The 15000-nt window shown below is 39.7% G+C and overlaps 1 protein-coding gene across 4 annotated transcripts in view; it reads right to left on the reverse strand.

Moving 5' to 3' along the window:
• Nucleotides 1-15000, reverse strand: part of LOC138022251 (uncharacterized) — a 21353-nt gene that overhangs the window by 1827 nt on the left and 4526 nt on the right. For 2 of the 4 annotated variants that reach the window (XM_068869348.1, XM_068869339.1), the window contains exons 3-14: nucleotides 14405-14518; nucleotides 12943-13042; nucleotides 9758-10273; nucleotides 9152-9217; nucleotides 7623-7793; nucleotides 7191-7288; nucleotides 6246-6375; nucleotides 5488-5594; nucleotides 4355-4450; nucleotides 2983-3145; nucleotides 1300-1380; nucleotides 40-338 (exon numbers count right to left, since the gene is read on the reverse strand). In XM_068869348.1, the coding sequence (XP_068725449.1) occupies nucleotides 58-338; nucleotides 1300-1380; nucleotides 2983-3145; nucleotides 4355-4450; nucleotides 5488-5594; nucleotides 6246-6375; nucleotides 7191-7288; nucleotides 7623-7793; nucleotides 9152-9217; nucleotides 9758-10273; nucleotides 12943-13042; nucleotides 14405-14518 (1923 nt within the window). In that variant the 3' untranslated portion in view covers nucleotides 40-57. Of the gene's footprint in view, nucleotides 1-39; nucleotides 339-1299; nucleotides 2435-2982; nucleotides 3146-4354; nucleotides 4451-5487; nucleotides 5595-6245; nucleotides 6376-7190; nucleotides 7289-7622; nucleotides 7794-9151; nucleotides 9218-9757; nucleotides 10274-12942; nucleotides 13043-14404; nucleotides 14519-15000 lie in introns of those variants that run through there. The other 2 variants (XR_011126547.1, XR_011126545.1) reach the window with 2 other exon arrangements.

Below are 15000 nucleotides of genomic sequence, written 5' to 3' on the forward strand. Positions count from 1 at the left end.
TGTAACCCTAACCCTACTTGAACTTGAAAAGTAACTTACCTTGTAACTCGGTTTGAGTTAATAGTCACTACCAGTCCCTTGAACTGTTTTGTCTCCAGCAGTCGTATTTGTCGTTGAGGTCTCCGTGGGAGAGGAAGGAATGGAGTCAACAGGTGTTTTCTGTTGTAAATTCTGTCTAGATACTCTCGTTAAGAGATAAGTGGTATCTTGCATCCAGCGAAGCTCAAAGTGTGCGATTTCAAATTTATCGCCCAGATAAAAATAGCAGTTAGATCTTTCTTTTAAGCTTTGTCGGAGTTGCTCAGTGTGACTTTTGGAGAAGAAAAGTAGTACGCCGTCTGCAGAAACATTCAACAGTTCACTATCAGTATCCTGTATAAATTTGACGCGTCTGATACCGTTAAATAATATGCTTAACATGGAGCCTCACAACCAAATTTTAATTTGTTTCCTTTATTTTGATTCTACGTGCACGAGAAAAACCCGAGTGCACCCGGGGTGTTTCGGGTAGAGAATCGTATTTACTTTGTGACTGATGGTTTTGCGTCGATTGAAATCGCAGTGATAGAGTTGTCACCGCACAAACTGAGAACAATCTACCAGGTATTTGCGAGCAATAGACTAGTGAGACATTTAACAAACTGAGCTTCACGTTCGTTTACGACAAATGTCCGGTTTAAATTTGCTGTTTGCTCAAGAACAATGAAACCTATTCCATTTCAGCTCCTTTCTTTCCTTTTACTGAATGCTGTCGATCGAGTAATAGCAAGAGAAAAATAAGGATTTTTTAATCAGAAGACTTCTGCATATCCATTGACACAATCCTACAGGAAATCACATCGAAATTGATGTACGCGGGTTCCGGACGGGTTTGAGTGAGCCGGTCCGGAAAAAAAGTCCTCAAGACCCGTTGGAGCAGTTCGTTAACAAGATTTTTCTTAATCGTTGTTTTTGCGTTGTCGGCACAAAATGAAGGACAGCAGGTGAATACGACCACAGCGAATTTTTTTATTCAGATGGACTTTGGGATAATGTGCTTTCGGAACAAGAATCTAAACTACTATCCAACGACTGCTTAAAATAAATTTCATTGCTGGGCATAACGAGAAAACGTCGTGAGGAAAACAAAACTTCGCCTCGTCATAGGATAGAAGAAAAATTGGTCGCAGCTCAGTGTCCGTACGGCCACAAACTCGTGCCAAACATTTTTCCCTCAGGCCCTCCTACTAAGTCAATAAGTTCACTTTATGGTTTTATGACCAGTAGAAAATAAAACCTAAGCTCTCTATTGATACTTACCGTCCAAAAGTTCGCCCCCAAAGCAAAGAGGGGAAGAAGAATCCACTCCAAGATGAAGCATCAAAAATCCAAGACCTACAACTAGATATGAAAAAAATCAAATTCAAGTCACATTAAGTTGAAGAGCACAGAATATCTTCTCTAAGAGCAATTATTTTAAATTCTCAACCTCGCTTAATGCACTTCTCGTGCTCTGATTGGTTTACTCACTCTCGGTTATCAGCTCATAATTTATATGTTAGTTTGACCTTATATAGCAACTGGTTGTGCTAAGCGTTGCTAAACTAATTTTTTTTTCGCCGGAGACCGAAATTTCTCTCTGAATACATAAAGCAAAAAAACCCCTTTTTCTGGAAACTTTAGATCAATTCCGACGTCCAGAAGTATGCGAAAGGTCAAGAAATGTTTTTGTGATGAGCCTCCGTCTGTCTGACCACAAGGTATTACACAACATCGCATTTTCATCAAGTTTTCTCGATTTTGCTCGGATTTTCTCGCTTTTTTCGTTCGTATTTCGTACTTCCAAACTTTTGGAGTTTAAGGAATTTAATAAAACAATTATTCCATTCGCGTATGTTCGATATCAGACTGGTTGTAGCCAACTCGGCGCTACGCGCCACGCTGGCTATTTGCCATCTCATATCCAACGCGCCCTCATGGAATAATTGTTTATTATCTCTTTGATCATTGTCATTGTACGAGTGTGATAGGTGGTTCAGTTTGAACTCTAGCTTCATGGCATACCAAGCCTCCGTGGCCCATCCAGGCGGCCAGAATTCGAAAATTTAATTCCTATCTTATCGTTTATCCCGCGCAGTATGTATCATCAATACCCCTTGCTGACGAAACAAAGTAAGTGAATTGATACTACAATGAACAATTCATATAGCACTGGACACCAAGTGGCCCCGTTCAGGTCGTTAAAACACAACTGAGCTCATGTAATCAACACTTCATAGTCTTTCTCAGGGTTCCACTACGCTGCAAGACTCACGAATGCGAAAAATGCCCGAGTGAAATCTGGTGCTACTCACCTCCAGAGTTCGCGCAACCGTTGTTCCTGCGCCTACAAGTAAGCCCTTTGCTTAGGCACACAATTCGTCGTATCGATTGATTTCCTTTCATTTGCCTCGTCCTAAATTTACACCAAAAAAACTCGCGATCGTAAAGCTATACTCCCTTCAAAATTTCAAGGATGGACTGATAAAGGTCTAATGTACACTCCATAATAAAAGGGTTCGTGAGTCGCTCAAACAACGAATGCCTATACATACGAAACAGATGTCGGAATATCTTTTGTTTCAAAATCTCATTCCTGCAGGGCGTGTCGCGTGTTCTGAAAGACCACAGAGATTAAGCCTCACGTTTATGGGCAAATGTCGGACTGAAATTGTCGTTCTGCCAAAAATGGAAGAAACTCGTTTGATATGAGCTCATTTCTTGCGTGCAAGCAGCAGGTATCATGCAAGTAACTTTTCAAAAGAGAGAGACGAGTTAAAATGACATAATTTTCATGCTTTTATGACAAGCAGCAACCCACCATTTCGCGTTTGCCGTTTTACATTAACGCGATCCTTTATCTCTCTACTTTCACACAAACCACAAAAGACTAGACGCGACAAGGACAACGTGCAGTCTGGACTTCAAACACTCACAGGATTTTTCCTTATCAAATTACGTTACCTGATGAGTTTGATACGTTTCTAGATGATTGCACGTATTTTCCACCTCGTATTTTGCACAGCACGACCATGCAGTGATCTACATACGGAGGTTTGTCAGAGAGCAGAGGAACGGTTGCTGTTTGGCTCTCTTTCTCTACCAGACGGTCGAAGAGATCCACGACCTGTGAGACATGCGTAAAAAGAGGACTCTTACAGAGGAAACTTGACTCAAAGCGGTGCCGTGGGAACGATAGTACCCGAGTCCACGAATTTATATGGCGCAAAATCCTCGGTCCAATGAAAGATATTCATGGCCCACATACAGAATATCGACGGTGTGATTACGAACTTTGGGACACCGAAATTCCGAGCCAAGTCCCCATTCCCTCCGCGGCAAACCGTCAAATTGAGCTTCCAATTTCTTTTGGGGAGTGGAGAACAGGACCCAGGGAGAGAGAAACACATTTTTTTTAATTTCGTCCTTGTAAAATCACCATTTTTTTTTTCTATTTTTTTTTTGTTTTTCCCATTTCTCCTTTTCTGTTACAGAAACTGTTTGGGATACTACAGATGAGGAAATATGGAATCTAGGTTAAATGCATCCTCAGTAAGTTGGTACTAGTTTGGGGGAAGGCTGTTGAACTTGTGTACATTCAGTGGACTAAAATGGAAAACGGCGTTGACTGTCCTTTATTTTTCATCCACTTAACAAAGTACAGTCTAGTCTAGTCTATTCTACTCTGCTCTCTTGAGTAGGCCTTTATTGGTAGTAGTCGTTGCCGCTAAACTGAAAAAGTTCCACAATTGAAATGCATTAAATTCCCCCTTCCACAGTCTAGCTTGGCCGGGAGAAGAAGGATTTTAGTTACCTTAGAGTGTGCTATTTTTGTCGATTCACGCCGTTCTTTGGGAATCCTTTTAGGTACAGTTTGAACAAAAAATGCCCTTCTCACCCACACAGTAGCATTTGTTCAGCAAAATAACAGACCTATAGTCAACGGCCGCACTCCAGTAGTTGTGCGATGTATGATCCACTCCCCCTTCTCCACGGCTGCCATTTCAACGCTCTTTTGTTTGCACTCAAATCAGCCCTTTTTCATCGTTCAAAATACAACGAGAGTTTTAACTTAAGCGAGACAAGCAAAGGTGCACTGAACGCAAAAAAATAAAATAAAAATAAAATAAAATTCGAGTCAAATTAACAGTGAAATAAAAGTCAAACGGGTATGGGATGGATCCATTTTCAGCAAGTCCGCATGTGACTGTAAAACTAAGTTTCAATTGGAAGCTTGTGACAGAGAAGATGAGCATTCTAAATCACCCATTACGCATCATGAGAAGTTACTCTACACATTTCACTGCAAAGTACTTCTCATAATCTCATAACATACCGCTCGCTGCCCGCTGTTCGGAATCTGCAGAATGACTTTGTTGTCCTCTTTGACCACATACAGGCCGGGGACAAGTGCTTCAGGGACACTGGTTTTCTGTGGAAAGAAGTGGCTAATTCACTAGTAACAAAATAACATTCGGAGAAAAGAAAGCCAGCGTCGACATCAGTGATTAGGTTGCTGGACTTGCATGGGGTTACGCCTGCGCCGAGCCGAGTTCCATCCCCCCTTGGGCGGGGGGTCTTGAATTTAACTTCATCAGTTTAAGTCAAGTTAACGACGCCGTTTTTCCCTTTTCTTAGTTCAATTACTTGGCAAAGTGAACAGCGCGAGGGCCGTAGACTGAACTGGAAAGGCTCGATCAAGCGTGGTTAGAAGGATATTGAACATGCCTCGCTTGCTAAAAAGGTGGATAACGTTACCCACCGGATAAATCACTTTCCAGCGGATAAACACTAGCAAAACCAATTGACTTATCCAGTGGATAGTGCTATCTACCCTTCGAACAACTGGGGCCATATCTATAGATCCTTAATTCATGCAAAAAAATATATATATCTAGCGAACTCACCGTATAATACGGTTCACTGAACGCGCGTATACTGATACAATAAACACCCACATATAAAAACAAAGATTTTTCCAATTTAGGCTACATAGGTTCTTATAAAAATGGTATTTACATTAGTTTTAGGCTATCTAGAATCTTAAATTGGTTCTTACTTCCACAAAAGATATCTACTCTATGATACATATGGTATGACTGATTTCCTCTGATGAGGATGATCATCCCTTTTATTTCAATCATAACCATGAACAAAAGTTTTAAACAAGATCTGTGCAGTTTAAAATTTGTTCCAGACGCTTGAAATTCCAAGGTCCTTTCCTAAAATAAGAACCTGTTTAATTTTTTACGCTTTACTGGTTCTTCTGTAACGGGGGTCTCAAATGAAATTTTTGGCCTAACGTCTTAATTTCTAGGTTCTTATGTGTGGGTGTTTACTGTATCTAAAAAAATAAGGCCCAAGTTATACAATATTTTACTATGACCGACAGTTCTGAAAATCGTTTACGATGATCAGCGGGCGGATACACGTTTAACCAGAGGGGCGGGGTAACTACCTGTTACTTACCAAATACTTGTCCATAGCAGACAAAGTATGATAGAATCTGTCATCTTGTCCGTTGCCAAAATTCACTGGCTTACGATCTCGAGAGCTCCACAACGGAAATGGGAAACCTGAGGGACAAAATAAAGAAGTTAGCATTACTAACTTCGAGCCAGTAAAAAATGGAGGTCACTGCACTAAAGCTGCTTGTTGAATCAGAGTTTTCACTGAAAAACCGATGTGCATACAAAGCCATTTGGCTGACTCACAGATTAAGCCCCGTCTACACGAGCAATTGTTATGTGACTAGGACATTTGGCCAATTTTAATGTGACAAATGTATTCGTTGAAATGCTGGCGAGTTAGCTTTTATGTGACAAATAAAAGCTGTCAACTACGAAACATTGCTCTGCAGACGACTCGTCACATAAAATGTGGCAAATTCCTGCCTCTTTGTGAGCGCCACTGGAGAACAACTAGGCAACCTCGCCTTGTTTATGCTTTATCTCTACTGTCCAAAGGCATTGCTGGTCCACTCAACTGACTATCTACATGATCATGACCCACTTAACTGACTACCTACACGATCAAATGTATTTGCCACATAAATTGTCACATAAATGCTGCTCGTGTGGACTGGGCTTCAAGCAAATTAAATCAATTAACTCACAAATTAAATTGAAATGAAAACACGCCTATTTGTTCAAAGCAGGATTAGGAACTGGGGAGGAAAGATGGCTGAGGGTTACACAAATTTCCTGCGGCACAAATAAGTTCCTTACTTTTCATCTCGTAGCCCAATCGGAGAAGAAGTCGACCGGGAGTAAACATAGCAGCAGGAAGTTCACACCTCTTGATTAAGATTCCGTACAGAAAGGGTGTCTTCATGTCCTTTAGTCCGAGAGGTTTAGGCTGTTGTATAAAAGAAAAAGCTTGAGTTCTTTCAAAGCGAAAAAAAATTAATGCGTCACGTATCTAATAAGCGTCTAAAGGCCATGACTATTGTTGAGGGAAAGCAGGTAGAAGATTGAAATATTCAAGCGTGCTAATTATGCAGATAATTGCTATTTGACGGCCGAAAGAAACAATCGCTAACGGGCTGTTTGTGTGTTTGGCAGTGGGTGTGCCGTGGGGCGACTGGAATCGGAGGTTTTCACACATAACAGATATTTCCGTAAGTTTCACGATTCTTTGTGTCAGTGAGTTAAAAGACGCACTTTTTAGGGCTATGAGCACTTACATGTAAAGAGCGCCTCGCGTAAACTTTCTCTTGTTGTAAAAGCCAATCAGAAACGCTCATTTTGGAAAATTAACCAATCCGATTGCGAGAAAGTTATAGACAACGCTTTCTGTTTCTTTGTGTCACGATCTTGGTCACGGTCTGAAATAACCATTTCTCTGACATTGAGAACTGTGGTAAAAAAAACAAATCGAATGTGGTTCAGCGTGTCTGTACTCTTATCGACAACGATAAGCGTCGTCACGGTGGTCGAAATGTCCAACATTTTGACCACTGTGACGAATGGGGACTAGGGTCGAGCCGCCTCGACCCAAGTCCCATTCGTTTTTCGCACACAGTTTTCTTCGCTTTCCCGACTATCTGGGAGCCTAGAACAGGCTAAGACAACGCTGAACCACATGCGATTTGTTAATTTCCCTACAGGGGTACATGGAGTAAAAACCAAAGGAAAGAAAGTTAGTGTCCCTTTAAACGAGCTGCCATTTACCTTAATTTCACTTGAGACGAATAGGAAACCAGCATCACTGCTACTTTCAAGGAACTGTTTATTACTTGACAAATAGTTGCCATGCTCAAAATAATTTCCTATAGGAAATAAATACGCCAAAGGTAAAAATATACAGTAACTTCAGGGTGAAAACGTGGTTTTCAAAACCCTCTCCCTTAGAAGAATTCAGATTGATCAGGATTGGGATCAAAATCCGCCAATCACAACAACAACAACACTGACCACTAGCTATATACACGGATGCAGCGATTGAGGAAACCCCCGTCCAGGACAACCAAGCAATCGTCTCTGCCAGATCACTTACACAACGGGCAAGTACCCCCTCGACAAATTAGAGAATTCAAAAGATGTCTAGCGACAAAAAGAAGCAGAATAAATGTGAACTTCGGGGAGCAGTGATCATGCACATACCGAATTTGGAAGCCAAGTATAGGATTCCTTTGTAGACGCGCAAAACTTCCTCAGGAAAGATGTCCTCCTCCTTCCTAACCTCTAGCATAACCACCAATTCCGAATGGTTGACCTTTTGGAGTCCTTGACTCTTGAAGCACCACACCATAAGCTCCCTAGTTTTCTCCTTTACTGCAAAGATTTGAAAAGATTGATCGTTACATGCAATACAAATACAAATAGAGCACTGCAACGGCATCTCAGAGGTCATGGGCTCGAATCCCGTTGAAGCCGCCTGAATTCTTCAGAGACAATTGCAACTACTTACGATCATTTCTCCCTTACGACGTCCATAACCCGCACTTTAATACATAAATTTATTTCCGTCATCGAGTCCTTCACGGGAAGACATAACCCAAGCAAACTGACCTTGGGGGCACCCAACGTCAATTTTCGCAAAATATCTGTTCGGAAGACGATTTGAGATCTAGAATTTTCGGAACATTTGTTGTAAAATTAATTTCTTGCTTGCCTGCCTCTCCTAGAATTTTCGAACATCTGAAAAATGGTATAATTGCCCATTTTTAACGGATTTTTACCCTAGAAAGGTCACCTAGAATTTTAGGGAGCCTTTTTTCTGGCTGAAATTTTCGAAAAGGTTAGTTTTGATCCTTATAGTTTTCGGATCACTAGACGTTCAGCTAGGAAATCCGAACAGATGAAAAATTTTTAGGGGATAAGAATATGCCTATATCTACCATTTAAATACTAAAATACGTTTAACAATGCTATATTCTCGTTGGGTGCCCATTGACCTGCTCTCAACTCAGTGGCTTCATAGCTCAGTTTTGTAGAGCATTGGACCGGGATCGCGGAGGGGTCATGCATGGTTTCGAATCCCACTGAAGCCACCTAAAAATTTTAAGATATCTAACATAAACAAGTGCTCTAGTTGTCCAGATTGAAGTGCGACGGTCATTTCTCCCTTACACAAATCAAATCTTAGGATTAGGTGCTTCCTTTTAAAGGCTATCCTGGAAGAGGAATACACAGCATAGTCAGTAAGAGTATTGCTTTTGGACACTCTTCGTTTTCGATATGAAGTGAATACAATTCTTTTTCCTTTGCTACAGTGCGTGGGATTAAGAGAATCCAGGATGCTTGGAATACTAGGAATATGCGTTATCTTCAGGGAACCTTGAAAAAGAGGAAATGTCATTCTTAAAGTAAATCGTGTCCAAACTATTCCCGAAACTGGTTCCCACATTACCTGCGCGAGAACAATTCTGCTTTTGGAATAACCGTTCTTAATATTAAAGAGGTGACTCCACCATTTGCGTTTCTCTGTACTATTTTCAAAATATTAACCCTGTTTCTGGAAAAAAAAGCCCAATTGCACTAGCAGCATTCCATGTTTTAAACACGAGCACGAGACTTAATGTGAACTCTGAAAATCAAGCGGATTTCGCCAACATGCATTTTTTATGTCAAAGTGCGCTTGTGTTCATCAACAAATACGATTTACCGTATCTTTGATGTCCTGTACTTACATCTCATTTTCTTTACATTGACAAAGAGTTCTGGACCAGCTTGAATTATTACACCATTTGGCAAATCTGTCGGAAAACGACGCCAACAAAGCAGAAAAAAAATAGTTAACGGGAAAAAGTACAAAACAAAGAATTGTTTCCGCAAATTTACACAACAAAGGAGTTCTCTCTACGAGAAATTGTATGCGAATATCACCATCGAAATGACCCGAAAGAGGAGAATTCAAACAGAGGACTTCACTCAAGTTCTAAAATTCTTCTGGAAGTGTGCTTCACAAGTCCGCCGCTACATCTTTAGATGCTTTATTCCTATTATTATTTTTATTACTTGGGGTGCCATAAACAAACTGCAGCAAGCATTATTGCTGACTGGAGCACAAAGAGGGCGAATAACTCAATGAGATCATTGTATTTCTTGTCCACTGTGTTGCTGGGTCTTTAGGTTTGGACCGGGTATTATCAAAAAAAGATATTACATTTGGTTTCCAATCAGCCTGTGATTGGTTAAATATGGATTTCTGAGCCAATCAATTTGCTTTCAAATCCAAATCCAAAAGGAATGCTTTAGTTCAGCTATACTGACTTTCCAAGCAGTTAACCACTAACCTCTCAGATCTTTTGCCAAAAACTTCCTTTGTTCCTGTAAGTTATTTTTTCCTTGTGTTTTCTTGCGCCAGCTGGTCCTTCCTGCTCTTCTTAATGGAGGCTTTTCCTTGCTGCCTAGGTCACCCTCTCCAGCAGTAACCTTCTCAGTAACCGTCTCAGGCTGTGGATTAATTATAGTCTGGGATGCCTGTGGTGGCGGCAAAATTACACCCTGGAAATTCTGTGGTTGCTGGATCATAAATTGGGAATTCTGTGCCTGAGGTTTCACCACACCTTGTGGCATGATCACGCCCTGTGAAACTTGTGGCTGTGGCATGACAACACCCTGGGATGCCTGTGACTGAACTAGACCTGGTTTCCTGGAATTCTGTACTGTGGCAACCTGATTTATGGCTGTCTGCTCAAAGGGTTCTTCTTTTTTCTGCATACTTTGTGACATCTGTTGCTTTATTCCAGAGCCCTGCTGCAATACACTTTGTTTTGGTACAGCTATACTTTTCCTCATTTTTTGAGAAGCTAATTGTAATAGAAGAAAGAAGTTAATGAGCACCAACCTTCATTGCATAAATTAACACATACAGGTTTTCCAAATAATTTTATCATAAATTAGCACTGTAATAAAGTACTGTATTAGGGCATGATAGGGTCTTTGGTCAGCAAATACAATAACAATATCATTATTTCCATTTTTGAAAAAATTGAAGGAACGCAGCCAGGATGAGTCATGATAAAAAACTTGAATGGGCGTTCTCTGGCAAAAAAAAAACATTAAAAATTGCAAGCTTTTGACCACTAGAGTTGTGGTCTTCAACTGGCAAAAAGATGAATAAAGACCATTGAAGATCACAGCTCTAGTGGTCGAAAGCTTGCAATTTTTATTGTTTTTTAGCCAGACAACGCCCATTCAAGTTTTTTATTATTTCATTTTTGTTGCACCAAATTCCATGAATGAACATGAAAATTCCAGGTGCAGTGATAAAGCCCACACAAGGCATGTTTGAGAAATTAACTGCAAATGGGTTGTTCCAGAAAAAATCCACCCCCCCCCCCCCCCCCGACGGATGGGATTCTGGAAATTCTCGCGGGAGGGGGGGTCAAGGACCCTGGAAATCCAGGCGGGAGGGGGGATTGAACTCGAAAAAGTCTTCTGCAGGGGTCATCTGAACCGATAGTTCACGCGATTCGAACGTTTAGTTCGGTGACAGTTTAGCGCTCTCAGACCCTGAAAATAGTAGAAATATTTTGTTCACATATTTCTCACCTGACATAAATGATAATCTAAGTTCCTTCACAGGTCTTTTTATAGCAGAAAATGCGAACAAGATACTAAAGAAAGAGCAGTCGCAACAATATTGCAACGAAGAGTTTGAAACGCCTGACACATTTTTACTCGTATACCCAGACAGAGCGTGCCACCGTTGTTTTGTGTAATGATACTAGTAACGAAAGTAAACAATTGATTTACTTTCACACCTTCTCGCACTTTGTATTCGCATTTTGTATTTAGAAAGTCAAGTTTGAGAAAGCAAAACAAATAGGCGTCCCAATCCGCAAGAGCCTGGTGAAGAACCCATGAACTGGACGAATCTGTTGAAATCTGAAAACCATCTGTAGCCGGTTTTAAAATAATTCGTTGAAAGTTGAAAATATATGTTAAAATTTCGTTTTCGTGAATGGGAGCTGTTTCAAGTGCTTTTGTCTTGGATAGGTTCTTTATAGTACACATTTTGTCTTTCCGAAGCCTAAAGACTTTTGAAACTATGTCAGACTGAGAAAGCTCTTCACGACACGAGTTTGAACTTTCCTTCCACTGCAGATTAGAACTACAGGCTCTTGAAGGTAGGATATGTGACTCAAATTATCCAGTCTTTAAGATATAAAAGAATTTGAACGATAAACAAGTTTAGACTCGTTTTTCAAAAGAGTTTGATAACGTTTGATTTAAAAGTTTTCGATCTTGAGTGGACAAGACTGACGTTATGTCTCCAAAAGGAATGACTATTGAACTCTTTTGTCATGTTCTCTACTAATTGTATTACTTTTGGACCATATTTAGCGCAAAGAAAGAACAAGGGCAATTGATTTTTATGAGCTAAGAATGTATAAACACTCGTTCGCGTCTTAGCATTTTCACTCCTTTCTTTTGTTAGTTCCACACAACAGAATTTTTATATAATTTAGCCAAAGCTTTAGAAATTAAAAAAGAACATCTTCTATATGTGATTGTGTGTATTTTCTATTAAAAATAAATTAAATTTAAGCCTAATATTTTTTCCCGGAAATCCAGGCAGGAGGGGGGGGTCTTTTGTGTTGGAAATCCAGACAGGAGGGGGGGTCTTGGGCTTCAGGAAATCCAGGTGAGATGGGGGGTTGTGTATTTTTTCTGGAATAACCCAATGCAGAGACTCCCTGAGCTTAATAAGTCCTTCTTGGAAAAGTGGAACCTTGCTGATTAAATTGAACTCGAAAAGCATACTGATGATGCACAAAACAAACTGAAGTTAGGGTGCATTTGAAATTCATCATTCCTCAACTTCATTGTTTCAGGAAAATCAGTGACAACAGCAAAGACGAACATTGTCATGTAGACATGTTTGCAATGAAAAAAGAAAAGAGGAAAGACCTCTTTCCCACAAAAAGATTGACCAGTGTTTTGAGTCACTGGCCTGCTGCCCAACACAATAATCCGATTATCAACACAAAGCTACCAATGAATGTGCTGCTTCAGCACAAAATTCAACCACCATCTACCAAACAAACACCGGTAAGTGCTGGTCCACTGATTTCATTGTGTCAAGAAAACAAAATTTTCATTTCAAATATGGAGCTGACATTGTTTTTTTGCATTATAACAGTACACTTCATTTATTTCTCAAAACTGAAGCCAATTCAATTCTACGCCAGTTGCAGAACTTCAGCTAATTTTGAGCAAAATCAAAAAACGGCCAAAAGTTCAACATTAGGCCCTTTACACCCCCAGCCTTTCATAATCTTATTATTGGTCTGCAAATGTTGTTTGTGTGACTGAAACTAAATTAGATCTGGGGGTTAAATCAAAAGCTTGACAAATTTCCATATTAAAGGAAAATTCTTGCATGAGCTTCTTCTTCTCATAAACTATTCATGAAAACAAGCAAGATCAACACTGCAAAGAGTAAAGACTGCATAAAATGAATTTGTGATACCTTCTCTAATAGCCTCTGTGCACTTCGGGCAAACTCTTCCAATTCTGTAATCCATGTAAGGAAATCTGGCCAGTTGTGAAGAACATTCATTACAAAATATCTGTGAATTAATTGTAAATATGACAAAATTTTGTTGTTGTTTGTGTTTCAGAGATACTTCAAAAATACTTCTTTTCAGGGATTCATACAAACATAAAAGGTTGACAATCCAAACTCAAAGTCAGACTGAGGGGCTTAATTTAGCAAGAAGACCTTGAGATTAACAAGCAAGCCACTGAAAACACTCAAACCATGCATAAAAATATTGGGGTTGTCCTTGTTTCAGAGTTGAATTGCCAACAGTTGTTATTCCCTAGACATGTTCATCAAACCTTGTTTTTGAAGGGGTTGTTTCAATCAATCAACTCACTCCATTTAAACACTGCACCATTTCATTTCAAAAACTACACAATGTATGCTCTCAGTTCAATGGGTAGTGTTGCTACATTATCACTAAAAATAAAAACCTACTGCTTACATGTGAATTGTTATTTCCCATACATCATTTTAGACATGTCCAAAACGCTAACCCCTTCAGTCCTGAGATTACTCTGTCTAACACCAAACGATTTACTTGTCAATGGCGGGTGCTTCAGGGATAAAATTAATGGTTTTAATTAACCTTATTACAAGAGCTAAAGGAAAATAAGGAAGACTTGGTTATTTAGAGAGAGAAGCAGGTGGACTGATATTTAGTTTGCGAGGTATGGCTATTTCAGAGGTGCCACATGTAACCTCTGGAATAGTGAAAAGGACCAGCTTCAGAAAATGGCCCTGCAATAAAAAAATATTCATTTTTCATCTTCATTATTTCAGAAAAAAATCTGAAAATTAAGATCAGATGGTATCTTGACCATTGGCTTTTGATCAGTTCCCTTGTCCTAAATGTTATTTAAGTAGTTGTATAAAGTATTTAGCAAAAAAACAAAAACAGCAGCAGACTAGCAACCTTTGTGGCATGATTATGGTGCTGCAGCAAGAATTCCCCTACAAGAAGGAGTTTCTCTCCACTAACTGAAATAACAATGGTTGTTAGAATCAGATACATGTAAGCTGTTCAGAAGAACTGTGGGAAATGATTTTTTTAACTTGACCTTCTGTTGGACGCTAAAGAATGTCCAGCCTTCTTATGGATAGGTAAATTTTTCGAAAAGATGATATGTCCACACAATTTTGAAGAAAGAAGATTTTGCAAAGTTTGTTTACCTTCCGTGAGGGAAAGCCGTGCGTCGGTCGCACAAGCTTTTAAGGCTCGCGCCATCAGCCACTTTTTAGTAACCAGATTGCAAGCGGTCAGGAAACTATATGAAGCCACCTTAAATTTTGTTTGTATGAGGCATTTACAATAATTAAAATTAGTTTTATCATTAATTAAAAACAGCTTCAACGATGCTAGCCCTTTACACAGGCAAAGAAAAATTACCTTTCCACATCCTCGACAATGGTGTTTCCTAACAAACACAGTGAATTTTACATTGCAGTTTGAACAGTTTGAACAAGCAGAATCAGGAATCCAAACTGGTCTTTTTCTGCCAGGCTAAAAAATTTTTAAAAAAAGGTCAAAAATAAAAATCATGATAAAATAATGCATCCAAAACCAAGGTTTTTCTAAGATTTAACCAAAGATACCATTAACTTTTACTTAAGACAAAAGGGAGAAGTGACCCTTGCACTTATCTGGACAATTTAAGCAATAAATATTATGTCAGTCTACTTGCGACTTCAGCAGAATTTAAAATCATGAACTCTGTGATGTCAGCATGTATGGGTTATTGACCAAGCGTGAGGTCAAGATGGCTGGATATTGGCCAAGTTCTTTTTTTGCGTTTTTATGGACCGAGACGAAGTCGAGGTCAATAAACACGCAAAAAAAGAACGAGGCCAATATCCAGCCATCTTGACCAAACAAGTTTGGTCAATAAAGGATTTATTATATGACTTAAAACACCAAAAAATGATCTTTGATCTTGCGGGACCAAGCGAGAAATCCCGAGCGGGCAGTATCGCTCCATCTTGCCC

This window comes from Montipora capricornis, chromosome 2 (genome assembly GCF_036669925.1).
Source record: "Montipora capricornis isolate CH-2021 chromosome 2, ASM3666992v2, whole genome shotgun sequence".
NCBI lineage: Eukaryota > Metazoa > Cnidaria > Anthozoa > Scleractinia > Acroporidae > Montipora > Montipora capricornis.